Source organism: Fusarium solani, assembly GCF_023522795.1.
Source record: "Fusarium solani strain SB1 chromosome Unknown bctg00000003_1, whole genome shotgun sequence".
NCBI lineage: Eukaryota > Fungi > Ascomycota > Sordariomycetes > Hypocreales > Nectriaceae > Fusarium > Fusarium solani.
In genome coordinates this window covers 3,668,838-3,695,506 of record NW_027072154.1, presented here as the reverse complement: position 1 = coordinate 3,695,506, position 26,669 = coordinate 3,668,838, and the positions used below count along the sequence as shown (strand labels likewise).

The 26,669-nt window shown below is 53.0% G+C and overlaps 10 protein-coding genes across 10 annotated transcripts; 5 read left to right on the top strand and 5 right to left on the bottom strand.

The window, feature by feature from the left end:
• Positions 1–931: 931 nt before the first annotated feature.
• Positions 932–3,064, bottom strand: MRS44_006733 (uncharacterized protein; the record flags this gene model as incomplete). The annotated part of the gene is made up of 9 exons (XM_065621867.1): positions 932–1,161; positions 1,209–1,385; positions 1,451–1,570; positions 1,631–1,763; positions 1,837–2,223; positions 2,273–2,366; positions 2,462–2,547; positions 2,597–2,698; positions 2,759–3,064. 9 exons carry the CDS (start codon positions 3,062–3,064, stop codon positions 932–934), a joined length of 1,635 nt encoding a protein of 544 aa, XP_065477939.1.
• Positions 3,065–3,618: 554 nt separating this feature from the next.
• On the bottom strand, positions 3,619–4,898 carry MRS44_006732 (uncharacterized protein; the record flags this gene model as incomplete). The annotated part of the gene is made up of 2 exons (XM_046269839.2): positions 3,619–4,659; positions 4,710–4,898. 2 exons carry the CDS (start codon positions 4,896–4,898, stop codon positions 3,619–3,621), a joined length of 1,230 nt encoding a protein of 409 aa, XP_046139651.1.
• An 886-nt stretch (positions 4,899–5,784) lies between these two features.
• On the top strand, positions 5,785–6,808 carry MRS44_006731 (uncharacterized protein; the record flags this gene model as incomplete). Its single annotated transcript, XM_046269876.2, has 3 exons — positions 5,785–6,150; positions 6,230–6,583; positions 6,635–6,808. 3 exons carry the CDS (start codon positions 5,785–5,787, stop codon positions 6,806–6,808), a joined length of 894 nt encoding a protein of 297 aa, XP_046139652.1.
• Positions 6,809–8,173: 1,365 nt separating this feature from the next.
• On the bottom strand, positions 8,174–9,961 carry MRS44_006730 (uncharacterized protein; the record flags this gene model as incomplete). Its single annotated transcript, XM_046274531.2, has 4 exons — positions 8,174–8,259; positions 8,314–8,506; positions 9,151–9,597; positions 9,650–9,961. 4 exons carry the CDS (start codon positions 9,959–9,961, stop codon positions 8,174–8,176), a joined length of 1,038 nt encoding a protein of 345 aa, XP_046139654.2.
• Positions 9,962–12,767: 2,806 nt separating this feature from the next.
• MRS44_006729 (uncharacterized protein) lies at positions 12,768–14,540 on the top strand (the record flags this gene model as incomplete). The annotated part of the gene is made up of 4 exons (XM_046269899.2): positions 12,768–12,781; positions 12,837–13,082; positions 13,132–14,153; positions 14,206–14,540. The coding sequence occupies 4 exons, from the start codon at positions 12,768–12,770 to the stop codon at positions 14,538–14,540; spliced, it is 1,617 nt and encodes a 538-aa protein (XP_046139655.1).
• Positions 14,541–15,054: 514 nt separating this feature from the next.
• Positions 15,055–17,105, bottom strand: MRS44_006728 (uncharacterized protein; the record flags this gene model as incomplete). Its single annotated transcript, XM_046280488.2, has 2 exons — positions 15,055–16,794; positions 16,926–17,105. The coding sequence occupies 2 exons, from the start codon at positions 17,103–17,105 to the stop codon at positions 15,055–15,057; spliced, it is 1,920 nt and encodes a 639-aa protein (XP_046139656.2).
• A 913-nt stretch (positions 17,106–18,018) lies between these two features.
• Positions 18,019–19,236, top strand: MRS44_006727 (uncharacterized protein; the record flags this gene model as incomplete). Its single annotated transcript, XM_046273323.2, has 1 exon — positions 18,019–19,236. One exon carries the CDS (start codon positions 18,019–18,021, stop codon positions 19,234–19,236), a length of 1,218 nt encoding a protein of 405 aa, XP_046139657.2.
• Positions 19,237–19,627: 391 nt separating this feature from the next.
• On the top strand, positions 19,628–20,485 carry MRS44_006726 (uncharacterized protein; the record flags this gene model as incomplete). The annotated part of the gene is made up of 1 exon (XM_046274532.2): positions 19,628–20,485. The coding sequence occupies one exon, from the start codon at positions 19,628–19,630 to the stop codon at positions 20,483–20,485; it is 858 nt and encodes a 285-aa protein (XP_046139658.2).
• Positions 20,486–21,012: 527 nt separating this feature from the next.
• MRS44_006725 (uncharacterized protein) lies at positions 21,013–22,764 on the top strand (the record flags this gene model as incomplete). The annotated part of the gene is made up of 3 exons (XM_046278110.2): positions 21,013–21,341; positions 21,390–22,555; positions 22,610–22,764. The coding sequence occupies 3 exons, from the start codon at positions 21,013–21,015 to the stop codon at positions 22,762–22,764; spliced, it is 1,650 nt and encodes a 549-aa protein (XP_046139659.2).
• A 1,324-nt stretch (positions 22,765–24,088) lies between these two features.
• MRS44_006724 (uncharacterized protein) lies at positions 24,089–25,027 on the bottom strand (the record flags this gene model as incomplete). The annotated part of the gene is made up of 1 exon (XM_046270022.2): positions 24,089–25,027. One exon carries the CDS (start codon positions 25,025–25,027, stop codon positions 24,089–24,091), a length of 939 nt encoding a protein of 312 aa, XP_046139660.2.
• Between the last annotated feature and the right edge of the window lie 1,642 nt (positions 25,028–26,669).

Here is a 26,669-nt window from a genome sequence, read left to right as displayed (position 1 = left end):
CGCTCTGCTCGACAGAGCAGCTCGGGACCTAGGAATCGAGTATCGTTCAGTGGCGGTCGGGTCGCTTTGACGAGGAAAACATGCGAGACGGGTTCGTCGATTAAAACCGCGGGGGAGGGGCGGCGGGTTTTGGTGGGAGAGCTTCCTCGGTGACGTGTCGGTGGAGGAGAGAATAGGCGACGGCGATAGCTGAGGAGACGACCAATGGGGAGGTCGGTCAAACGGCAGAAGGAGGAGAGCACAAAGGAAAGGGCGACAGCTCTTTCAGCGGGAGCAGAGCAGAATGCGCATCAAAAGGCGACGCGATTTCGCCAGGGGCTTCAACAACCGTGGAACAAAGAGCGGTGCAGCCAAACGGGCCTGAGCCGCTGCCCAAGATCACGTGGAGTTCGCCGTAGTGCCCCTACCCTACAGTTGCGGATCAGCATTTGAGGATTTTCAACCAAGCATCGCATCATCAAGAGATAAGTCGTGCGTTTATCTACCATTATGGTATGAGAAAGGGCCTTTATAATGAAGAGCTTCTTGCTGTCTTTTTGAGTTGTGCTGTTGTTCTAGTTATCTCTACTTGCGAACGTAGCGGTAGAGAAGTCTCACCCCTCATGAGGGGTGAAGGGGGGTTCAGGACAGTGTGGCATAAGATTTGCATTACACTATTGGGTCAACTTCCTAGCTTAACGATAAGAAATTAACATAATATTATATAATAATAGATCTTAATTAGAACAAAATTAGAACATAATGATAGATCCTTAGCAGAGCTATATCATTATTGTAATAAAGTTATATACTTAGCAGATATCATTCCTTGATATTATGCTATCGTTAACTTGCTGGCTTGAGGATGCAGTGCGAACAGAGTGACCTGTACCCCCCGCCACACGGGTAGGTACTTGCTTTGAGAAGCACGCCAGAGTGTTGCAGGGTCAATCTAATCATTATCCTTGGAGCGGCGCGATCCGAATTTCCATCCCCCCAAACCAACTCTCGCCTTCTCGCAAGCTTCAAGATCCGGGACCCGTCTCGGCGGAAAGACGCGCTCCCACGCCGCCATGAACCTGACCAGCTTCGCCTCCTGACCGGCTGGGGCGATGGCTTGGAGGCCGTATGGCCGTCCGCTACTCTCAATGTACCCCAAAGGAACCGCCGCCATCGGGTATCCTACGTTGGTTAGAAACTGCACAGTGGAGGGGATGTGTTGCACTCACGCGCTGCCACTGAGACGCCTGCAAAGTAGCTGTCTGAGCAACATACGACGACATCCACACTTTGCTCTGAGGTGACTTTGTCGATTCCTTCCGTGGCCGCCCAGCGCTTACACTCCTCGAGCCACTCCGAAACCTCCGCATCCGGCTTCGATTCCGTGACGAGCCCCGAGAGCCCGCCTTGGTTCGGGCAGTACTAATGCCACACGTCAGATATGCTCTGAAGGATCGATTAAGTGCCATACCTTTGTCAAGCTCAACTTCGGCGTGGTCTTCATTGAATTGAAAGATCTCCTCCAAAGTTCTGACCTTGGAGAATTTCAGGGCTTTGAGGTAGCGCTCGATGCCATTCTTTCCTTGGCATCCTGTTGAATCAAGTTAGCAGGCTAATCATCGCCATCATCTTTCTCGCCCGAGTTCCGTACTAATGATCTTGTCCATCAAATCGTCGACGTTCGTGTCACCTATCATGTACTCCTCTGGAGGGATGATGTATGCGTCAACAACCTTGACACCACTCTGTCGTAGCATATCCTTTGCTTGCCGGTACTCTCGGGCCTGTGAAGTATGAGCAAGCTGGACCCTTGATTGGCCGGAAGAGAAGAAAAAAGCGCCAGTCGCATGTACTTACGGTTTGCTCAAAGTACTTCGGATCGTCCACCTGAGTACCGGCAGGCAACCTCCACTTTTCGATGTCAACGAAGCCCACTGAAACGTCCTCAAGCCTCATAGATGACATGAACGAGGCCAGACTCGTACCGCTGTGTGAAGCTAGAAGAGCATCACAGGCGAGAGCTACATCCAATGCTGATTTGCCAAAAGCGCCTAGCGTGTCAAAGCAAGCAGTCAATTCCATAACCCCAGTCATCGGAATGGAGCCTGGTGTGAGCTTGAGTGCGTATAGAGCTGCAACAGCAGCGGGAGATACCATGGACCCAGAAGTCTCGGTTCCCACAGAGATTGGGGCAAACCCAGGGGCGACGCCCACTGCAGATCCAGTCGAAGAGCCGGCAGGTGTCTATAAACAGTGGGTTAATGTAATGAAAGATGCTTTTTTGCAGCCCTACAGTTTCACCGCGAGGTTTCTCTCCGATCTTGTAACCAGTAGGGATATACGCAGGTTCGCACATACCCCCAACGGCAGACCACCCACTCACGCCTCTGTCCACGTCAGTCAACCCATGATTTGAGAGGGAGCCGAAGCCATCATGGGATCGGTCTTACTTCATCCCCATGAACTCCTGTTACATTGTTACCTCGAGGCACATCTTGAGGCCTTATTCCTCAGAAGACTTATCGTCATGTTGGCCTTTCCAAGAATGATGAGGCCGCAGTTGATCAACTGATCAATTTTTGTTAGAAGGTATGGACTCATGGAGGGCGTGGCATACATTTTCGACGACTGGGCCATTGCCCGCTGGGCAGGAGTCCCAGAGAGCATAGGATCCGACGGTGGTTGGCATCCCGAGAGACGTGTCAGTAGCAATGTTGTCCTGCCGGAAGTCCGGATTAGCAACGTAACATGAACACTAGAGAGGAAATGAAGTAAATACCTTGAGTAGAATGGGTATTCCGTGAAGAGGACCCTTCACGTCCCCTCGTCGGCGTTCTTCATTGAGCTGAGCAGCCCAGGCGATAAGCTGAAATCTGGGAGGGGTAGAGATGATGGCCCTGCATTTTGCGCCGGTGGTGTTGTGTGCCTCGATATGCGAGAGATACGACTCTACAATCTCCAGGCTGGTGATGGTTCCTGCCTCGAGACGCTTGCGAAGGTCATCCGCAGTAGTCGTCAACACATCAAACAGTGGTGGTGGCGGCTTTGGCGGCGGGATCTGCGGAGGGGGGATCTTGGAAGCCATCTCGTGGCTGCAAGGTTGCTTCTGCAGAACCACTAGGGAGAAGTCTCTTGATGAAGTTGAGGCACTGAAAAGCACTTTCGGCGTGGTTTTGAGGAGATGGTGATTGATAGGAAAGAAGGCGCCCTGAAGGTCGAAGAGGAAAGATTGTAACAAAGAAACCTGTTGGCTTGCAGCTGGAGGCTGATTGTGGCTTCTATTGTCCTGACTGACAACGGTTTCAGGAGGAATTTGAGGGAGGGAAAGAAAACAAGAGAATGTTTTGGCAGGGTTCTCTCCCAAATCAATCTCATGTATTCTTGCACTGCTGCGCCAGTGGCATGGCACTGCATGGTGAACACCTCAATATCGAACGTGCGGTCCGCCCAATCTTGCCATGGATAGGTACCCAGGAATCAATATTAGCCTTAGTTAGAACCCCCTGAACACAAAAACCCATAGGCTTCACTGTATTGGTAATGGGCTTGATGATTTGTTTTTAATTGTATCATTTTTGTCTGTATTTTGGCCAATTCTCACGCTTTTTTTCATCTATCAATACACTTGTGATCGTTCCCTCACGGCTTTCGCGTTGTAGTCGTCTGCTCAAACTCTCTCTGCACCCGAATACCCTGCAAGAGAATCCCCTCTCCGCTATCATCATCCCTATCAGGATTCGACTTGTACGTCTTGACTGTGAGCTCATAGCCCTTCGTGTCAGGCCTCAGCTTAGCATCCGACGCCGTGGACAAGTCTCCAAATCCCGACCCCTTCATCAATCCATCAGAGTCGGTCTCGTCGGGAAGTCGATAAAAGTCATCCCCCCTCGAGCTGGTGTTGGAGTTTGACCTGGTGCCCTTGTTGGTATCCTCCCGCGAGGCCAGGCCCTGGGCACTCCTGTCCCCCTTGGATCCGAAAGTAGGCCTTGAACCAGCGCGAACAGTTGACGCAATACTGCTAAGTCCGGTAAACCGAGCAACGAGCTTCAAGACTGGCAACATGGTCGGTAGGTTTGCCGAAACAATGCCAGCCGACATCTCGATATCCGTCCAGCCGACCGTCGGGGCGAGCGTATACGTAGGATCGGAGTTGCTGTAGGTGAAGAGGACGCTCGTTCGGTAGGCTGAGGCGAAGACGACGAAGAATCCGAGGGCGAAAGCAGTGGTGAGACCAATCTTTTCAGACCTGCCCAGCTGCAGCTTCCAGATGGGCGGCAGAGGTAGCATCAGGATGACGACGTCGGTGAAAATGGTGCTCGCGGCGTTGGCGATCCAGGTACCGACCTGGTTGATGCAGCGACCAGGAATGTCCGGGTACCAGAGCTTCTCGACGGGGATACAGATGAAGATGAAGAGGAAGGTGATGCAAATGACCCATGCAAAGACAAAAGTGCTGACGATCCAGGCCATCTTCTTGAAGTAGGGCACTCGGAAGATGCGGTAGTACATGAGCAGCAGGCTCAGCTTGGTCCAGCCAAGGTTCCAGGCGTAGAGCACTTCGGCCACCACCAGCCACTTTGCCATCATGACGATGTCCTTGGGGTCGACCTTGTCGGCGTGGAGGCCCATACCGCACGAGTGCATGGCGAAGATGAAACCGACGACCACTAGATTCCATGCCTACAAGTATGAGTCTGGATCTTGACAACTGAGCAACATACTTTACTCACCATCGAGAACATGATGGTATAGTCATCCCACCATAGTTGCTGGGCCTTGAGATGTCGACTAAACAGCCGTAGGCCGACTGAAGCCAGTGCCAGGACGGTCATGCACACGACAACCTCGACAGTCCATGGCTGGATATTGTGGGCGTCAAAGCCCGGCAGACCAGGAAGTACAGAATCAGAAGACGACATGTCTTCCACAATGAAACAACAAAGGAAAAACAATGTTATCTGAAAAGAGAAAGAAACATGAACAATTTTGCGAGCGGGCCAACCTCTACTCTTGAATAACCTGCAAGTCAAGTTCGCCGAACATGGCCTGACGAGCAAGCCCAAGAACTAGTTCGCCCCAAAAGAGTGACATCTGATTCTCTTGTTGCGACTCAGGCAAGGGTCTGAATCAGTTCGTCCCTGCTCCGTGGCGCCGGTGTCGTCCGTAAGCACTCTAAGCGGGCCGCTTTAACCAGAACGAGCTGGACAGCGTTGCAAGTGCCGGTTGATGTGGTGGAGCCTTGCCTCGGCTCCTCGGCCGCTGGTGGACTATGCTCGTACGTGCCTGAAACGAAACAAGATCACAGATTCTCGAGTCTTGTTGCAAGTTGAATCGAAAGAATTGCAAAAAAGAGACCTCTTCACAACGGTTTGTATACCCAATTCTCTAGTCTTCAACGGTCCGGCCCGCTCAGACGTTGAAAACTAAACCCTCCCCCGGGAGGAGAGGCCGTTTTCTCGCGGGTCCGTCCCTCGGGGACCCGTCACTCCCGGAGCGGAACGGCGCCGCCCCCTCGGAGCAGTTATCCTCTTCCGGCCTCGATCTGCCCACCATTTTGCGGCGACACCAGAATCTGCTGCAAACCATTGTTTGCCCCTGATCGTCGCACGCAACTACGCGGGCGCGAACAGACGCACGCACCAGTGTGGACTTCTATGGAGTTGGTACATAGCGAGCTTAGCCCCAAGAGGAGAGACGTTTTCCTCGCTTTCCCTCTTTCTCCTCTTCGTACGTATACCCTTTTCTTTTTTCTCTTCAGACCAGTCTTCGCTTGCTAGGAGATCTTCATCAACCAGTCGTCAAACCATGGCTGCCAAAACCACCATCGTTGTTCCCCACCTGGGCGGCATCAAGGCCGGCTACCGTCTCTCGGGCGATGCCGTCGACCCCAGCAAGCCCACCGTCGTCCTCGTCAACTCCATGTGCACCACCTCGTCACTGTTTGACGCCCAGTTCAGCAGCAAGGCCCTGACCGACGCTGTCAACCTGCTCGCCATCGAGCCCCTCGGCCATGGCGCCACCTCGTCTCCCTCGGAGCACTTCACCTACTGGGACTCGGCCGTCATGAGTCTCCAGGTCCTCGAGGCCCTTGGCATCGACAAGGCCTTTGCCCTCGGTACCAGCCAAGGCGGCTGGATCGTCGTGCGTATGGCTCTCCTGGCCCCTGAAAAGGTACGTCCCTCTTAAACACGCCGGTGCTTCCGGGGATGGTTCCTAGTACAGAAGCGGAACTTGTAGCTCACCCACTTAGATACTCGGCGTCCTGCCCCTCGGTACCTCTATGGACTACGAGTCTGCCGAGTCCCGCGAGAAAGGCTGCTGGGACCCCAAGACGTCGCTGCGCCCCTTCTACGACTCTTGGGATAGCGCCACTCCCACCCCAGACTTTGTTGTCGACGAGGTCTGGCGCGGCCTGGTCTCCTCCGTAGGCTTTGGCACCAACCCCTCAGCTGAAACACTCTCCTTCTGGGATGAAACCCTCAAGCAGGTGTACAGCGGCGATGAGGGCCGTAAGAAGCTCCGAACCGCCGTCGCCAACCTTCTCGAGCGTGATGGCCTGTTGCTTCGCCTTCGTGATGTCAAGTGTCCTGTCTACTGGCTTCAGGTATGTCACTCGTCGTTCCCATCACATCATCATATACTGACGCACACCTAGGGCCCCGAGGACCCCGTGTTCGGCAAGAATGTTCCTGCTGAGCACATCAAGCTCTTCACCTCAAGCCCCGAGGCTACACTCACCTTTGTTGATGGTGCTGGCCACTACCTGAGTGCGACCAGCCCCAAGGAGACTGAGGAGGCCATCTTGAAGATGGTCAAGAAGTACGCGTAGTGGATAGACCCTGTTGGATAGCTTTGAATCATTAGCTTTGAATCGTTCTGAACCAAGCAACCCATTACGTTTCGTCTCCAAGTAATCACAACCTTATTCACTCGGCTGCGAAACCCAACTGCCACTCCCTCTACCGCAACCCAAGCTATCCTTGTGAAACTCCCTCCGTTGTGGCACGCGGGCGCTAGAATCTTCTGCCGGAGACGGCGCCAAAGTCAATTCGTAGTCAAGTTTGGTCGCCGATGAGATCATTCCTTGAATGTCTTTGTCGCTCAGATCAATACCCGTTTTGGCTCTCAGAAACAGCGGACCGGAGAGCTTGATTCAAGTCGACAACAAGGAGAACTCGAAGTGTTCTGACCCCTTTTGCTACGACTCAAGTTGTTTGTCACCGCGGTGTCGTCATTCGCCACATCCAGAGAAAGGAGATTCAACAGCCCACAGCGTCCGGCTAATTCCGACTATTGACCCATTCATGGCAAATTCTTGACTCGAAACTGCAACCCTGCCGGTGTATGAGAACTAGTCTAGTTGTGAGAGAACTGGGTCTCATTGACTCGATTAACATGTCTCCATTTTCTGTCTCTTGCCAGTGCAACGTTGTCAGGCCGGACCCCCCGGCTTCTTAGTTGTCGGGTTATAGATAAAAGTGTTCGGCGACTAATGTGTGGTGGTCATGCGTCAATTACGGCATTTGTACGGCAATGGCATGGGTCTTATTATTCCGTAGTTGATATCCCGCGGGGTTTAGCTTCACAAGACAGAATTTGGACTCCAGTCTAAGTGTGAACTGCTGAACATGAATTGGATATCCCTGCTATAACCTCAGCACATATACATGACGATGCATCCACTGAACGTCCACTCTATGCCTCGGCATTACTATTACAGACCTCAATGACTTCCCCAAACCTCTTAAAGATGCCATGAAGCCATCCACTCCTAACAATCAGAACGCAATCAGTCGGTTCGAAGAGACCAATCCTCGGATGCCATTCTGCACCGCCTCAAAACGCATGAAGCTGCAGCTTTCGCTCTCCAAATGATTGATCAGGCCCGCCAACGTCGTAAACTCCTTGAAACATGACCGGTTTGGGCAGTGGTACAGGTTCTGTTGATGCCGCGGGGATTCAAGGTGTTGGTTGAGACTCGACAAGTGCCGAAACAAGGTGTGACAAAGGTAGCACTCGTACTGCCGATACCGTGGGTTCCAGGCGAGTTGCGTCGCTTCGTAGGTAGTCGTCCCATGCCATTCGAGAAACTTGTTTGAAATGTAGCCGTTTGGGTCACGCCGTCTGATTTCCCGGTAGAGTTGATCTCGATCAAGGGGTGCTCTCGGGCAGCAACCGCGCTCAAGGTGATGGGTCACACCAGTCGCAGTTCGGTAGTTGGCTCTGCAGAAGGGGCAGACAACACCTTGCCGATCATCATGGCGACGATGTCGAGACGACCTGAGATGCTGGTGCTGTCAGGTCTATGGTTTCAGGACAAGTCGGGGGGCGAACAAACCTGCTGCATGTTGTTCCAGTTAGAAAACTCGCGCTCGCAATCAGAGCAGTAGAGGTGGTTGTTGATCTCGTGTTCTTTGCGATCCTCGTCATCATCAAAGTAACGGTCACACATCTCGCACTCGAACTCTGGCGCGTCGTGTCCTGTGGCCTCGCAGTGCTGCTCTCGGGCGTGCCATCCGGCAGGGAACTGCCTCTAGCAAGTTCCACAAAAGAAGACCATCTTGACGGAACGGACAGTACTTGAGGATGTAGGCGAACAGTAGCTGTAACAACGTATAAGATGAGGCAGAGAGAGGCTTAAGGAGAAGAGGAGATGGCAGAGGAAAGGCGGGCAGGTGCAGAAGATGAGAGGGAGGAGAGCACGTGATGAGTAGCAACTCCCGAAGCCTGGCTGCATACAAACCCAGAAGGAAGGAAGCACCGAGCCCATGGACTCCTCGATACCTGGGTAGTAATTCCCAGTCCTCGAGGCTTTTTGGGAGATCCATATGTCTCTAGAGAGGCACGGAATTTGTGGTGAATGTGGTCTTGCGCACCAAGTGACACGGCTCGAGATCCAACATCGCGCTCGCGGGGGGAACATCCGTAAGGCTAGATACTTGGGGCCTGGCGACCGGGCAAAGCAATGTCATTTTGCAGTTGATTAGAAATCTGCGGTTCAAATTCCGGGAAATGGTAATTAGTGATGGGACAAATTTCTAAGCTACATGGTGTTTTGGTCGAACATGGCAGCCTGTTCCAACTTGTCAACATGTTCCGGCCTCAAATGGGCCGGAACTCGAACTCGATGATCCTGTTTGATGACACGATATTCTTGATGTTTGTCTGTACCTGCTGGAAGCGCATAAATCTGCACGTTTCGCTCTCGAGATGGTTGATGAGTGCGGCCAAGGTGACAAACTCCTTGCGGCAAACTTGAGATGGGCAATGATATAGTTTCTGCTGGTGCTTTGGTGATGCCAAGTGACTTCTCAGCCCGTAGAGGCTGCTGAATAACCGATGGCAGAGATAGCATTCGAATGCTTGGCATTGGGAGTTCCACGCGTCTGTTGGGTTGACCTCAAAGATCCTGTCGCCGTACCACTCAAGAGCCTTGATTGAGATGACACCATTGGGATCGCGCTCTCGGATCACTCGATACATCTTGTCGCGATTCAAGGGAGCTCGGGGGCAAGAACCGCCTTCAAGATGATAGACCAAGCCCGTGGCCGTGCCATACGAGACTTCGCAGAATGGGCAGGTGACCCCAGGACCCTGATGCCGTCGTGATTTCAGGTGCTGGAAACATTAGCATTGGCGTCTGTCTGATTCACGAGAAAGGCTGGTTCACCTGGCGGATGTTGTTCAAGTTTTGGAATTCACGATTGCACTCGCCGCAGTAGAAGTGGTGCCCAAACTCATGATGCTTGACCTCTTGTACCGTTGGCGCCCTGAAGTAACACAAGCTGCATTCGGGAGCATCTGGGACCCAGTGGTTCTCCAGATCCATGTGGTCGCGTCGATCATGCTCGTCGTCAAAGTAGAAGCAACACGTATCACACTCAAATGCTGGGGGTGAATGGCCTGTCGCTTGGCAATGCTGGTCCCGAGCCTTGGATCCCGCAGGGAACATCCTCTGGCAGGTGCCGCAATCGAAGATCATGATGGCTAGATGGATGAAACGCCGCGATTGATCTAAGAGAGCTTGTTCTAGAGAATTGATGGGCTAGAGGGAGATTACGGTGACTCAATTGCCCGCGATAATGCTGATGCCATGACTGAAGGGAGAAACAAGCCTCGACGCCAGGATGTCAGGACCATGGCTCGGTGTACATTTCCCGGTGAGGCCGAAGCTAAAGCTGGATTGCACTATTATGATGTCTCATGTTGGAGATGAATCCTCGAAGCAAAAATGCGATATCATATTCCAAGTGAGTGCTATTGGGCTAAGATAGTCCAAAGAGCGAAGCAGAAGCATCAAGAACTCGACAAACTAAAAAAGGTAGAGATATTATGGTCAACATTCTTTGATGGTTGCTAATAGTTGCGATGTGAGGTGAAAGCTATTCTCGGTGAGCGGAATAATGAAAGGCCGAGCACGAGCCCTTGTCGGTTCAACGCCAAGATTGGGATCTCAGACCTGGACTTGCACACTCTGTCGCAAGGAGAATGTCCTAACTGATGCCGAGACTCCCCCGTGCTCACAGCTTCGTTTATGATCGCATCTATGGCCAATGTCCTATGTCAAATTTCGGCGTTCATACTGCTGGGTTGGGTTCCCGTGGTGACAGCCACGTCTGACACGGCTACCGACAGGATCTGCAGATACTCGATACGCAAGCCGAGCTGCTTGTCCAATCATGAATTCTTCAATGGGGAATACTGAGCGCTACTTTCGCTTGCGGCATGTCAATTTGGCGAGTGGCTTTTTAGAAGCAGCGCCTTGTCCAGCATAACAACTATGGAGGATAAGAAAAGGCAATGGCGGCATGGAGCTCGACACGTCTTAGCGAGTACTCGAATAATCAACTCTTCAACCCGACTGGTTGATCAGAGCCTCAGCACACTCTCAACACCATGGGTTGGTAAACCTGGGGCTATGGCTCGGGAGTAGGCCGAGAGCTTCAGGACTCGGTGCGGAGTTTCAAGACTTCGCGGATGAGAACTCGACAAACCAAACTTGAAACCTTGACTGAGCAGCAATTACTGGACGTCTTGTCGAGAGACAGGGACGCCTTGCACACCGATATCAACTGGGCTTCCCAACTCTTATGAGACAGCATAGGCTGAACATGCACGATCCTCAGCACGCCGAGATATGTCGTTTGCCAACCATGTCGCCTGCAAGCTGCAAACGACCTCTATCGCACCGAATTACGACCGCCTGCAGAGGCCCGTTCACTTGCCAGTGGACCATCTGCTGTTTCACAAGCCTCATCTCCGCCTTTTCCTGCGTTGATATGGAGTGAGTATGGAGTCCCCAGATGTCCGCATCGCGTCACGTTTGAGTTTTGCGGGCGCCGTGTGAGGCCATCGCCAACCAGAGCCGCAATCACTCCCTGTGCCTTGCTCCGGATCCGCATTGATTCGCCCGGGGAAGCTGGGAGAAAAATAGGGGCATGCGATATTTTATTCTCGAGGGCAAACGGGCCGTTTTTTGCACCGGAGCTGTTCTGTTCTCCAGCGACAGGCATAAAGCTCCGAGTAACGGCCGGCCTCTCCACGGCCCCGGGTGGGCCGTTGGGACGTCGGAGGTGACGCAAATGCCCAGTTTTTTCATGTCTCGGAGCCCGGCCATTGTTGACTGTTTCTTGTCAGCTTGAGAAGCAGTTCATCGGCATATTCTTCTAATGATGGATGTGAATGGACGCTGACTATGTGAGGGGGAATGATCTGCCTGTGCAATACTGTCTCGCGTCACAGCGCGTTGAAGATCAATCCATGTCGGCACCTCCAGAAAAGCCAAGAGACCTTCACCGTAATCCACTTGTAATGCCGAGACTCGTGTCTTGGACAAAGGTGTTCAACGGCCAGCTAAATTGCTTGGCCAAAAGCAACAATCCCCAGATTCTCTCGCGTGCGGTCAAGGACGAATGCACACCACCTCGACTGACGGCCCTCGTGACTCGCAAGAACAGACAAAGAAACAATGCCCGGCTTCCATTCCAGATCGACATGGCTTGTGCGGAAATGGCACCGAGGCGATGCCGTCACCGAAATCTCTGTCGCTTAACATGACGACGGGTATCGGGCTTTAAGCTTAAGTATGACATCATCGCTGCCACTCGCACCCAAGATCTCCTGCGCAAGCTGAACCTTCCAGTTCCCACACAACGAACGACGTTGGCTTGGCCCCAGAAACCCCAGCATCCACTGCCTCCATTGAGGAGAAGCCAATAAACCTGAGGTCCAATCATGCCTCCTTGACGGCCCCTGCACAAGGGACCGCCCGCCTTTACAACTGCTGTCCAAGACTCCTCCGTGGAGCAAACCCCAGAGCCGGCTTCCCCCCAAGCTTCTCCGGCGCCACTGACATCGGCCCTTTCTCGTCTCCGTTAGAGGGCCAACAGTCACTTGGACCTCCGTTCCGCACTCCTTCCTGCTGCGGTGACCTATTCCAGTTCTTGGAGATCTGCGCCTGACACGACCATGGAGGAGATGCCTTCCCCCATGACGACTGCCAAGTTTAGCAAGTGATGTTCGGTCACGACCAACTTTGGCAGCTACTAGTCGGCCTCGCCGACTTTTGCAACGGGGGCAGGCAAGCATGGAGCTGGGGCAGGCGTGCCTAAACTTTGTGCCCCCGGGTCTGTGATACACTCTCCACTCGCATGTCTTGAGGCAGACGTGTTTTCGGTCTTGGTATTAATAGACCCGCTCTCCCGCCTCCATCTTCTGGAATTTGGAACCAGATATTCATCTAGTCTTATTCCTTCTCCCAAGACATCAGCCGAGACACGTTGGATACAATGTTGGGCACAAAGTAGGTTCTGTCCCGCCTGTCTTGCCTGGGCATGGCTAACGGCATTGTTCTCCAGGTCCATCAAAGTCAACGGCGCCGACTGCGGTGCCGAGTCCATCCTTTTGGGTGTCGTCACATCTATCGGCGGCTTCCTCTTCGGATACGATACCGGCCAGATTTCTGGAATGCTCCTCTTTGAGGATTTCATCAACCGATTCGCCCAAGGACCAGCGGATGACAAGAAATGGGTGCCTATCATCCAGTCCCTAGTCGTCTCTCTTATGAGCATCGGATGTCTACTTGGTTCTCTCTCTGGTGCCTAGTAGGTCTTGTCCCCCCTGGATGGCTGACAACAACTTACACCACTATAGCACGGCGGATTGGTGGGGTCGACGGAAGAGCTTGACTTTCGGAGTCATCGTGTTCATCATTGGTAATGTCATCCAGATAACGGCGATGAACTCTTGGGTTCATATGATGATGGGTCGCTTTACCGCCGGTCTCGGTGTCGGCAACCTCTCGGTCGGCGTCCCCATGTTCCAGTCCGAGTGCTCTCCCCGTGAGATTCGAGGAGCCGTCGTCGCCTCGTATCAGCTCATGATTACTATCGGTATTCTCGTCGCCAACATCATCAACTACGGCGTTCAGCACATTGGTGATTCCGACGCCTCTTGGAGAATCGTCATTGGCCTCGGAATTGCTTTCTCGCTCCCCCTCGGAATCGGTATCCTCTGCGTCCCCGAGTCCCCTAGATGGCTGGCGTCTCGAGGCGACTGGACCACCGCTCGAACCTCAATGGCCCGCCTCCGTGGCATGAAGAACGACCCCAACAACAAGCTCGTAGAGGATGACCTCAATGAGATGCGAAAGATTCTCGACCAAGAGCGCAAGGCTGGCCAAGGAAGCTGGGCTGAATGCTTCGTGCCCAAGACCGAGATCCCCAAGCTCGTCTACCGCACCTTTCTCGGCATTGCGATCCATTTCCTGCAGCAATGGACTGGTGTCAACTACTTCTTCTACTTTGGTGCCACGATTTTCAAGTCTCTTGGCATTGACTCCATCTTGACGCAGCTGATCCTTGGCGCTGTCAACGTTGTCATGACCTTTTACGGCCTCTACGTGGTGGAGAAGTATGGAAGACGCTGGCCCTTGTTCATTGGTGCTCTTTGGCAGTCCGCCTGGCTCCTGATCTTTGCTAGCGTTGGAACTGCCATTGATCCCGCGTCGAACCGCACCGTGGGCATCGTCATGATCGTCGCGTCGTGCATGTTCATCGCTTCTTTTGCGGGTACATGGGGTCCCATTGCTTGGGTCGTTATTGGCGAATCTTTCCCTCTGCGCACTCGTGCGAAGCAAGCTTCTCTTGCTACTGCTAGCAACTGGCTTGGAAACTGTAAGTCTCAGCGGTCTGTGTTGTCTGACGTTATCCTAACCACTTCCCACAGTCATGATTGCGTTCCTTACTCCTCTTGCCGTGGATGGAATTAAATACGCCTATGGTTTTGTCTTTTGCGGAACAAACCTGGCTGCTGCGGTTATTGTCTGGTTCTTCCTCTACGAATCGCGGATGCTCAGTCTGGAGAACGTCGATCTCATGTACGGCCAAGACCATCTCAAGCCTTGGAACAGCTCTCAGTGGACTCCTCCTGGCTACATCACACGAGAGCAGAGGGACGAGTCTTATTTCCGTCGCATGAGCGTTGCTGGCGGCGGTCAGGAGAAGTCCAGGAACAGCGATGTCTCGCACTCTGGCGGAGATTCTCGGGAAGAATATGTGTAAAGATTAAAAGTAGGCATCAGATGCAGGTGTTTGGCGCATTGCTTATGGCGGAATTGTCATTACATTCTTATAGGAGAGCAGACCTGTCGAGTCTTAAGAGCCGATGAATAACGAGGATTGTGCCTCATTGCATTATTCTTGCCAAACATTATTATACCAACATGATCCATCAACCATCTTCTCCCAACCCTGTGTTTTATGCTCGCTTTCCATAACAATATACTTGTGCCTAGCTCTTTCAGTTTGGCTCAGTGCAGTCTTCCCAGGCTTGAAGGATTAATGGCTTGGAGACAAGTGAGAAATGGAAGACAGAGCGAAGGTTCAACGCTCTATCACTGGTATGATGAGGGCAATCCGACGCTTGTGACAAGTCTAGAGAATAGTGTCGTTCAAGAGGTTTATTTCAGTGGCATTTATGCCGGGTATCAAAGTCATTCGCTTGCTAGTATACATCGAATATCACTCTCACCCAATCCAGTCCTATATGCATATACAATGTCCTCCAAAATCCGGCTCAGCTCTGCTTCTTCTGTTCCCAGGCAATCCTGTATCCTGAAACAGGGTGTAGGATCTGCTCTCTTAGATATAGATGCCGCAAGACAGTTCCAGCAGAGATGATCTTGTCGGGATCAAGCTTGCCTATCGATACCCTGACGTCGGGTCGCCCCTCTGCCACGGCCACGCTGGTCCAGGCATTGATCACTTTCTGGTCGACTTTGGTGATGTGAGTGCTGAGCCAGGTAACCTCTGTGACGGTGTCCTTAACACGATATCGAAACGCGGAGGCTATCCCTTCGTCTCCACTCCAGAGCTCCAGCAGTTGCAGCTTTGGCATCTTCATGGCTGCGTTGGCTGCCGCGCAGAGGAGTCCGTTGACTCGGCTTCTCGAAGATGACTTGAGGATCCGGGAGGTGAGCGACAGGGTCTTCAAGTTCTCCCAAGTGGTGGTGCACTCGGTCTGCGAAGTCCAGAATGGCTGGAAAAAGTCCTTGGCGTCGATGAGGAACGAGACGGAGATATTCTCGAGGTGTCTGCCGTAGTTACGTAGATGCTTTGCCAAGCCGACGGTGATGACGTCCCTAGATGACCACCCATGGAAGATTTTGGCTTTGTCTTCGTATAAAGACAATGTCTTGACCGACGTCGGCAAGTCCAAGATGAATGTCTTGGCCATCTGGCACCAAAGCGTCTCCTCTCGAGCATCCACGCACCGCCACCGTTCAATGACAAGTTGCTCAAGGTGCGGCAGGCTCGACAATGTTTCGACGAGTGAGGCCGGTGAGATTTGTCGAAACTGCGACCGACGGATCAAGAACTTGTTGATGACGGAGACACTTGGGAGTTCTGGCGCTTCGTCTTCTCGAATCGGGGACATGTCCTCTTGCTCGTGAAGGTTGAACTCGAGTGGCTTCCATCCGAACAAGTCTGCCACGGTTCGATCCCACATCTGCGTCCCAAACATACCGCCAAGTCCCCGGTAAGCCTTCGAATAAGGCGCGTAAACATCTCCAGATGATTTATACGCCTCGACAGAGTTGGTTTCCAGGTACTCCTGGTACATATCGACGTCTCTTTCAAATAAGTCGTCCCGCACATGTTTGCCCCTGTCGCTCGGGGAATGAGCACTCAGCTCAAAGGTAAAGCCCGAGTTCCCATCATGGATACCAGCATCCCAATTTTCGAGGGCGTCCCAAAGGTCGAATATTGATGTGGTAAAGACCCTGTCGGCTTTCCAGAGAACGTGCGCATCCTCTTCCTCCTTGCGCCACACCCAGAGATGCTTTGGTAGCAGGATTCGGAGCCAGAGATGCTTGACACAACTTCTTCTGGCACCTCGGACGATAATGTCGAAGTCTTCAATGTCGTATTGGCTGATGATCAGGTGTCGGAATGTCTTGGCTTCGAAGAATTCTTGCCAGTGCTTGTTGACGCATGCGAAGGAGGCTAAGTCTCTGGACTGGGCCAGCTCAGAGAAGACCATATGTTGGATATCTTGTGGGAAGGAGTAAAAAGACAGCATCCTGTTGACATGGCGACTGGGAGGCAAATCACCGGGAAGGGGATAGGGCAGGAAGAAATATGCCAGCGATATTGGCAAGGCTTCGAAGCTGTTCCGGCCCAGAAGACGACGACAAGGGGTGTGAAGAAAGCCACAAAGACGAGAAGCTCGAGATATTATATCTGAGAAGCTTCTTTCAGGTCGGAGAAGGGGGGGTGTCTCTTGTTCAAGAGGTGGACGCGCCGAAAAATCGAACTTGGGTAAATCAAGGAGGCACACGAAGCAGCCCGTAGGGCGAGAAGGTCGATGCGCGCTGGTGACGGGTAAATGAAGAACCATCAAGTTCAGAGCAGGCACCAAAGCTCGCCAATAGTAGGTTGGCATACCAGTGCTGCGTCTGATGCAGAGGCTTGAAGAAGAGACCCGAGATCGCGTAGAGGAGTGATGCTGGATATATAGGTGAGGAGATTCGCAAAGTTGAGTTGAAGTATATATTCAGCCATCAGGAAGGGTTTTTCTTCTTCTATAGTTGCAGTGACGTCGAGCCTTTGAGTTGAGCGCTGCATGATGTGCAAGGTGATGAGAAAAGTGATATTGATCTGAGGTAGAAGATGAGGTAACAGAGTGAGGAAGTATTTCTCGGTTACAATGGGGCTTTTAGGCGCTCTTCTGAAATCTCGTTGTTCACCTGGTTGGCAGTGCCAACGGCCGACGCGAATCGAGACTATCCCCAAAGTCCCACGCCAACTGGGCCTGATTGAAGATTTCGGATAGCGATATAGTTTACATAAAGACTCGTTATGTACAGATATAGATCATGCCTTATCTACTCTATAGCTTTTCCGACGGCATCACATCTTCATCCAAGACCTGAAATGTGCGAGGTGACGGCTGAGTATAATCCAAGGTGAGTGTGGTGGCTTCAACAGCGCAACCGCCTACATTAAAACGCCGACCACCCGTATTGAAAGCGTCTTTCTTGCATGACAGTGTAAACAATAAATGCACTGTAAGCATATCACTGTACGTATATCAACCGCCAACTCAGTGAATGCAAACGCATCTACCTACACCCCTGACACCCGGCTTGTTTGCTCTCTTCCCGTTTCTCCAAGCGAATTCCCGTCTAAGCGTCTTCAGGAAACCTGCCAATGAATGTTTCGTGCCACATTGATTACATACGTACCTTTGTTGTGAACAAAGAAATAAAGACCCCCAACGTCCTCCACACTCTTTGACTTTTACATCAACTTTACTCGTGCATACATGTCTCTTTAAACGTTGCTGCGTCAAAGCAAAAAACAAAGCATCATTTCTAGACAGATGGCACCTTGTTCGCATGAGTCGCTTTACACCGACTGTACCACCATCGCGGACCGAGTCGGCTTCAAGAGACCCTCCCTCGATAGACGTCTTCTCGCAGCTTCTACCTCTGGTAAGAGGAGAAGAGACACGTTCCCGATACCTGAGGATGCCATGATGGATGAGGAGACTTTTCCTGGCCCTTTGGTGCTGCCATCCGACTTTTTGACCCAGCTCAACCACGATACGCCGTTGTATCACCAGAGCTGCAAGGTATGGCGCGGATACACGAGAAACGAAGTCGACGAAGACAGAAGCAAGATCTTTGTTCTTCCTCCACCCATCTTTAGCGAACCTGTTGGAGAAGATGGCGATTCTTGGGGTAAGCCTATCGTCCCCGAGTCAGACACTACTCCTGAGTTGCCAAAGTGGACGGCGTCATCGGTTCAGTTGAAGGACCTGAACGACTACCTCGCGGCGTTCTACCATCCCATGACTATCCAGCAGTCTCGGATGCAGCTCAAGTGGCGCCCGTACAAGGGTAAGCCGCCAAAGGAGGGACAGAAGTACATCGGCCTAGAGGTCCCAACAGTCCGCGACATCTTCTTCATCAGATACCGACCAGGAAAAGACGGCGTCTCGCGAATGCAGGTCCACGCGCCCGATCTTCTAAACGCTGTCTTGAACAGGATGCCTCCCAAAGCACACGCAACTGTCCTTCTGGTTGACTTTGATTTATACGACCTCAACGATGACGAGAATAACAACTTTACCGTCACGAAAGCATATGGTGCCTCCCGGATCGTCCTCGTGTCCACGTTCCGCCTACATCCTGACCTAGACGATATGCAAGACATTGATCGGGAGCACATGTGGCCTGCTAGTCACTGCAAGGCTTACGCTGATGGCTTGATTGCTCAAGAGGAAGAAATCCAGACGGCGAAGCGACTTAAGATGTCCAACGACGAGCCTCTCGAGTCCGACGAACCACCCAAGTCCATTTCTGCGCTCCCCGCTGCGATTGAAGCATACAAGAAAGCTCCCGAGCCAAAAGCCGTTGACGAACTGGCCGGCGTGTGGCTTGCCCGTGTCGCTTTTGCCGTCTCCCGTGGATTAGGCTACTGCTTCGGCATGGAACACTGCACCTACTACGCTTGCATCATGCAAGGCGTCTCCAGCACCAGACAACAGAGCCATATACCTCCATACCTCTGCCCTATTTGCACGTCCAAGCTATCATGGGAGCTAGGCCCTCTCCTCGACAGTGGGCCCAAGATCAACCTCCAACGACGCTGGGTAAAGGAGCATGCCGTAGCCCTCAAGGGGTTTTGCGGGAAACGAAACAACGTCGCTCAATTTTCTGCATTTGAGGCTTGGCTTGGAAAAGAGAATTGAGGACATTGAGAAAGGAAAACTGGCTGATTGAGGGTTTAGAGCTGCATCTGAGGTTTATGCACAATGGAAGGATGAGCTCTATTATCATGTTTTTAGTCTATTCACTTTGGGAAAATTGGATTTACGACTGCATCAGGGTGAATTATCTATTTAGCATCATGTTTTAGAACATAAACAAGGGTAGTTTGCTACCATTGTTACCAACAATAAGAACAACCCATTCGCCCTCCTTTTCTTCTCCCTCATACAAAACCAACACCAACTTGATTGTATCTTCGCTTCACATCTCTGATAAACGCAGTCAACAACAGAAACACCGAAAACCGTTTGCCTTGGATCTTCTATTTGCACTCTTCTTTTTCTTCTCACCCATCGACAACATCTCCCCATCATGCTCTCCCTGCCGAACCGGACCAGCCAAGGAGCCCTCGAGAGCATCTACACTTGGTGCCAAAAATGCGGTGCTGGCTGCATCGTTCCAGTCGGAGAGAGGTTTAGAGACCATCTCGGCGAGCGCAGTATCTACTGTACCAAAGAGTGCTGGTGGCAACACGGCCAGGAGCGAGGGTTCACGCCCTACGGCGGCTATGCGAATCCCAACATCTGCGAACCACCTCCTGATCCCGACACTATTATGCCCATCTTCACCCCGAGACTCCGGCCTACTATGTACAGTCCTCCCGCTACCATGGCGCGTCAGGCCCCCGTCCTATTACCCGAGCTTCCTGTCCCACCCCCTCATGGCCCAGTCGCAACGCCTCGCTACAGGAACTTAAGCCGTCCTCATCCAAAAGACATCTCGTGGCCAGCACCTGAGGTTCCAGCGGGGGGCTCTGGGTACGGCTATCCAAACGTCAACTGGCTTCACTACATGCCCGATGCAGAGGTCTACGGCTACCTGATCGACTCGTTCCGCCTTCGCATGCAGGATATCAAGGGACGGCCAACAACTCGCCTCGACATTTTTTATCGGGATTGGAACAAGGACATGGCCGGCTTCAAGCACTATCTCGACCTGGCCGAGGAGACTCCGGGCCTTTTGCCCATCGAGTGGAAGTCCAAGAGGGCTGCGTGCGAGAGTCTGTGCAAGCTTGAGTCGTACTACCACCTAGAGAATTTAGACGCTCTGGACAAGCCATCCATCATCAAGCACCACGACGGCGACCGCAGATGCATTCGCAAGCTTCGAGAGCTGGCGCAGGCCGTGTTTGGGTACGCGCCTGGAAACCTCAATCTGACCGAGTTGTGAGCAGCTGTGGTATCCAACCAGAGGATTTTACTTTTGTTTTCTACATTGATTGCACGCGATACCCATCTGACATTGTGCGAGGGAGGTTGGAGTTGAACTTGATCGTGTGGGAGGGAAAGGGATGGGTGGATGGCATTGGTTGTTGGTGATAGATGACAGGAGGGACTAATGGAAGACACTGAAGAACGGCATCACGCCCGGAAATGACAACCGGGGATATTGCAATACGCGAAAGGATGGCAATGTTCTTTCAACTAGCATGTACTTTAGTCGACCATCAGCGGCCAAGATGCACCCACCAATCAACCCTCTTGTCCTCGCCTATCAACGGCATCCACATCTGCACCCCGAGACATCAAAACGGATTCCGTATCGGGCCAAACGGTCGAGCTCCGGCTCCGGCTCGGCCATGTCGCAATACATTTCCACTATTGGCAACGAACTGTCCCCCCACCAGCCTCTTCTATATCTCCGAGAGACAATCATACTCCTTCACTTCAATCAACCCTCCAGAGTGGTACGCAACCATGGTGATGAAATCTCTTACCGCGCTGGCGACCGTCGCTGGCGCCTCTGCCCTTGTCCTGACTCCAATTGGCGCCAATGTCCAGAAACCCTTGGGAGGCGGCTTTCAGTGTGATCTCCCTCCCGTGCTCAACCCCACCCGTGACGGACTTCCCTCGGCCGATAGTCTGTTTTCGTCTCACGATGCTCTGCTGAGGCAGGTCAAGAGGCACCAGGCCGTTGTGCGGGTTCCGTCAATCTGCTACGATGACCTGGGTGACTTTGACAAAGATGAGCGGTGGGCGCCGTTTTACGACTTGCATCATGTGTTGGCAAAGACGTATCCAGCAATGTGAGTGGTGCTCTTTGCTTTCAAGCCCAGTAACTAATCAGTTACCAGCCACAAGCACGCCAAGCTTGAAAAAGTCAATAGATTCGGCTTGGTTTACACGCTCGCAGGAAGCGACTCGACTCTGAAGCCCTACCTTCTCGCAGCTCATCAAGACGTTGTCCCCGTTCCTGACCCGTCAACATGGACTCACCCGCCTTTTGACGCCTACTTTGACGGCGAATGGCTCTGGGGCCGTGGTTCATCAGATGATAAGAACAGTCTGACTGCTCTTCTCTCGGCAATTGAAACGCTCCTCACAGAGACCAAATGGAAGCCAAAGCGTACCCTCCTTCTGGCCTTTGGTTTTGACGAAGAGTGCTCCGGGTACCGCGGCGCAGGCAAGATCGGCGATTTCCTCACAGAACGGTATGGAGACAACAGCATCGCTCTCATTCTTGACGAGGGCGGCTCAGGCATCCAGCTCATCGACAACACACTCTACATTCTCCCAGCAGTAATGGAAAAGGGCCACATCGACATCTGGGCAGAGCTACACACCAAGGGCGGTCACAGCTCCATCCCCCAGCCACACACAGGCATCGGCATCGCCGCAGAGATCATCTCAGCACTCGAAGCTAACCCATACGAGCCGAGGGTTCTCGAGGGCAGTCCAGTGTACAACCACCTTGTCTGTACAGCTAGGTACTCGCCTGACGCCGAGCCCAAGCTCAATGACCTGCTTAAAAGGGGCGATCTCGACAGGCTCACTTCGGAGCTGATTAGCGTGAACCCCACGGCTAGGTTCCTCATCCAGACGACGCAGGCGGTCGACATTATCCAGGGTGGGCAAAAGATCAACGCCCTCCCCGAACTTGTCACTCTTGGGGTAAACTACCGAATCGCCCCTCAGGACAGCATCGCCAAGGTGCAGCACCGTTTCATCGAGAGCATTTCGGGCGTGGTGAAAAAGTACAACCTCAGTGTGGAGGCGTACGCAGACGACAAAGAGTACCAGGCTCTCTTTGGTAGCAACGCCGCTCCAGTTGGAGACTATGACGGCCGTCTCGTCGTAAAAGCAGCAGAAAAGTTTGACATCACGCCCGTGTCACCTACAAGCGGGCCAGTCTGGGACATCTTTTCCGGAACGATCCAGCACACCTTTGCCTTTGACGGTGGAAGAGTAGTCCCCGTTGGCGAGGTAATGACTGGCAACACCGACACAAGACATTACCTGAGTGAGTTTTCAGTTCATGCATGTTTTGACCATAAAAATTCTAACGGACTTGCAGACCTTTCGCCACACATTTACCGTTGGACGCCATCCAGACAACGTGGTTCGGAAAACATCCACACGGTGGACGAGAGGGTGAGGATGGACTCGCATCTGGACATTGTCAAGTTTTACTATGATCTGATCCGCAACCTGGACGCGGCGGAGCTGTAGACTAGTTAGCTAGTGCAAAAACTGATAGTCAGGTACTGTTACCCTCACGATGATCAATTACAAAAGCCTCAATCCGTCCGAGACATTTAGAAACTTGAAGATGAACCCCCACGTCCCAAGTCCATCAAAATCTCCACTTCTCCACCTTTTTCTGTCCTTCTCCACACTTTTCTCCTCTTCTCTCCCCCAACACTCAGATGCCGACGATTGCCTATTCCCGAGACCGAAAGAAGAGAGGGTCAGCCTCAAAAAATCAATCAATACCGGTTTTCCTGCACTTTTCTTTTTTACTGCCCCCAATGTGCCAAGACCGAGGCCAGCTGACACTCCTTCTTTTTGTTTAATCCTTGTAAATTGAGGCTGATTCTTCCATTTGCCGTCATCATCTATCACCTCTTTTTCAAGCCTGTTTTGTTCTACAACTCTCCGACGCAGAGATCCGCGTCCAGGATCACCATCTCAAGATGCTTCAACCCCTTGTATTCTCTCTGCCGTGGGGGAACATGAAAAAATCACTCTCCAGTCCCCAAGATTTTGCCCCAGCGTAGAATTACGAATCCCTCGCCTCTGACTTGTCCGTTCTTCGCCCCAGTTTACATAATTGTCCAGACCCATTCCTCCAAGGGATCCCTGTTCTGCACTACATGCGGGGTTCTCCACGATGCTCCTCCCCCCGTCATCATCGTCAACCGATTCTCTCAATGGAGCTGCGAGGAGTTGAAATGAAACGTCCGACGCCGGGCCTCGTGCGTTCTTTTCGCTCTCTTTGCCGGCCGTTCCCGGTTTGACTTTCAACTTGCTCCTCCAAAAGAGGCAACCTGATGCGTGCCTTGTCTGCTGATCATGGGCCCAGCCACTCAATGTTGGTTGCACAGCCGCTGGGGTCGTGACTTGACTGTGCCGCTCTCACATCCATTGTCGGGGTTTTATTGCTTGCGTCTGCGTCTAAACGTGGAGAATCATGCGTCGTCTTTTCCGCCTCCCCCAGAAAAAAAGGAGTTACGAAAAACCAAGTCCCGAAGTCCGAGGTGCAGATATTGACATTGGGTGTGGCAAGTTTGCAGCAAGACAGACAGCTCTTGAAGAGTAAAGAAGTCATCAATTGAATATCATTTCCAAATTCATTCCAAAAGACTATTAAAGAAATATCGCTCGTAATAAAATGTACAACAGCTGGGCCAGATGATCGATCCCATGGCTGTGTATGTATGTATGCATGTGCCCATGCCCAACGCCACAACACCATCTTGTGCTTGATCTAGGTATCATCATCGCTAATCCGATGCAACTCCGTCATTAAGACTTTTCTTGATATCAAATCAAATCAAAGCGTCGGCTCCAGCTCCATGACTTCTTGAAACCCTCGGGCGATCACGTCCAGCTCCTTCTGCGACGGCGCCACACAGGGTCTTCGAGGCTCGCCCCCGTAGCCAAAGTAGTGGCCCAGCGCCGCCTTGACGCCCACGAAGCCCGTCTTGATGGCCGTCCAGTCGGCCTTGGCCACCTGCGCCTGCAGCTGTCGGGCCTCCTTCCAGCGCCCTTCATCGGCGAGCTCCATGATTCGCACGCATGCGCGGGGGCACAGGTTCGCGAGGCCCGAGATGGTGCCGTTGGCACCCACCGCGTGACCCTGGAGGATGAAGTCTGCGCTGCCGCCGCCAACGAAGAAGCCCTCGGGGCAGTCGGCCACGATGCGGGCAAGCTTGCCAGTGTTGCCGCACGTCAGCTTGACGCCCACCACGTTGGGGTGCTTGGCGATGCTGAGGATGGTGTCGGAGGAGAGATCGCGGCCGGCAGCGGCGCCGGGGAAGTTGTACACGAGAAGAGGGATAGGGCTCTTGTCGGCCACGTCATAAAAGTGCTGCACAACGAGGTCGTCGGGGAGCAAGCCGCCGTAGTAGCTGGGAGGGAGAACCAGGGCATGAGTGGCGCCCGCCTTGCCAGCGTCCTCGCACAGCTGGGTCGTCTCCTTGGTGCTCTGGGCGCCGCATCCGGCGATGAGGGGGATGCGAGCGCCGGTGGACTCGTGGAGGATGGTATCCCTGGCGACGCGGATGATGGCGGACCGCTCAGAGTGTGAAAGGTGAGCACACTCGCCGTTGGAGCCGTGGACGACGATGCCAGCGACTCCTGCTTCGAGGAGCTTGATGATGTGCTTCTCCAGGGCTGGGGAGTCGACCTCGTCGTCGGGGGTGAAGAAGGCGAGGGTGGGGACGTAGACGCCGTCGCCGAGTCGTAGTTGAGGAGCTTTTGGAGAACCCATGGTGGGAGATGTGAGGAGTGTAGCAGGCATGAAGTCTGAAGTGAGATGTGATGTTGTATATGGATGGGGGGATGTCGTCGTCTTATACGCAACAACAGATGCTTAGCGGAGACAGGCAAGACAGGGTAATAAACAAGATGGTATGATAAGGAAATCTCGGCAAACAAAAGGACGTCAGCTGCTCTTTTATGTCCACCGCAGGACCAGGGCGGCCCTTGGAGAGAGGACGGAGTTGGAAAGGCGGCCTTCGTCATGAGGCTTTGCTTAGCCAGAGTCCAAGCCTTGGTCTAAGCGGTGTCAACTCGGCAGATGGACGCTCACACGAGCCAGCAGGCGCAGACAGGGGGACCTTTGGCGTGGGGGTTAGCTCTGATCACCAGGAAAGCCACCGGATGCCTGGGTCAAGCGGGGGAGGCAGAGTCAAAAGGCCACGCCGTCCTCCGGCCGAGTGCCTCCGGGCCGCACCGGGAATCGCCAGACCTGCTCGCCCGAAGACCAGCACGCGCGCGAAGAGGAAAGAGAGGACTGGGCAGACCGCCCGATGGAGTCTCCAGTGGGGGTACCAGTTGTCGACAATGAGCCCACAAATGTCGGGGACGATTCTCGTATGTGTGCGTGTAAGCCGTAAACAAAGGATGTACAAGCACGCGGATGACCTCGTGAGAGTGCCCAGAACGATAGGAGTGCGGACGCAGACATGCCAATGGTTACACAAAGCTGAGCCCGACTGTCTGACTTGCGTAAGAAGGAGGCTTGACAGGCAGCCTTCAGAGACTGACGGCGCCCTCCACCAACAATCATGATCAGCACGACAGAAGCAGGTACCGTCCGAGAGCGACGTCTCCTGATCAAGGCTCTCACCCTCCAAGTTCCGAAACTGGTCATTGTCGACGCAACGCAACTCTATAGGCGCCCCCCGGACCCAGAGCCCGCCGTCCCCTAGGCGTCCAATGGACCGACGCCCATTTTCCCTAATTGACCAAACAGAGAGCGCGTATATCAGGCAAGGTCATGCTGGGGGAGGGACCCCCACGTCTTCTTCTCCCAGCCAGCGCCTGGAGAATGTGGACGCGCAGAGCGTCAGCTCCTCTGGTCGACCAATGACAGCCCTGAATTGGCACGCCCAGCTTGCTTCGCTTCCTGGCCTTGGGGCTTGTGTGTAACTTGAGAGGTAAAGGGGGGAGAAGACTAGCTCGGGGCGCATGGGTGGTCTCTCTGCCTGCACCGGACTTGATACCAGGCATGGAAGAAGGAAGCAAAAACTGCTGGGAAGGGTGAATTTGTTGATTGAGAAGAGCGTGGGGGGTTCAGATACTTGAAGAGTTAGGTACTTGGAGGTAACTTACGATAATGGCGACGCGACACTCGCCACACTTTTCTTCCCAGCTTCTCGAATTGAACACAGATCAGATCTCGCGAGATGAATTGAAGAACTCCCATTGATGGAAGAATGCCAGAAAATGCCATCTTCAGCCATGTGATATGATCGACCACACCTGCGTCCTCGATGTGATGGATGGGCTTCCGAACAGACCGAGGCCCGTGGCCATGGGACAAGAGCCAGACGCCACGGGCCACTGCAGCCGGGGCTCCTCACGTGCTGCCCAGAGACGTGGGGGGTTCTGGTCTCCCATCTTGCTTT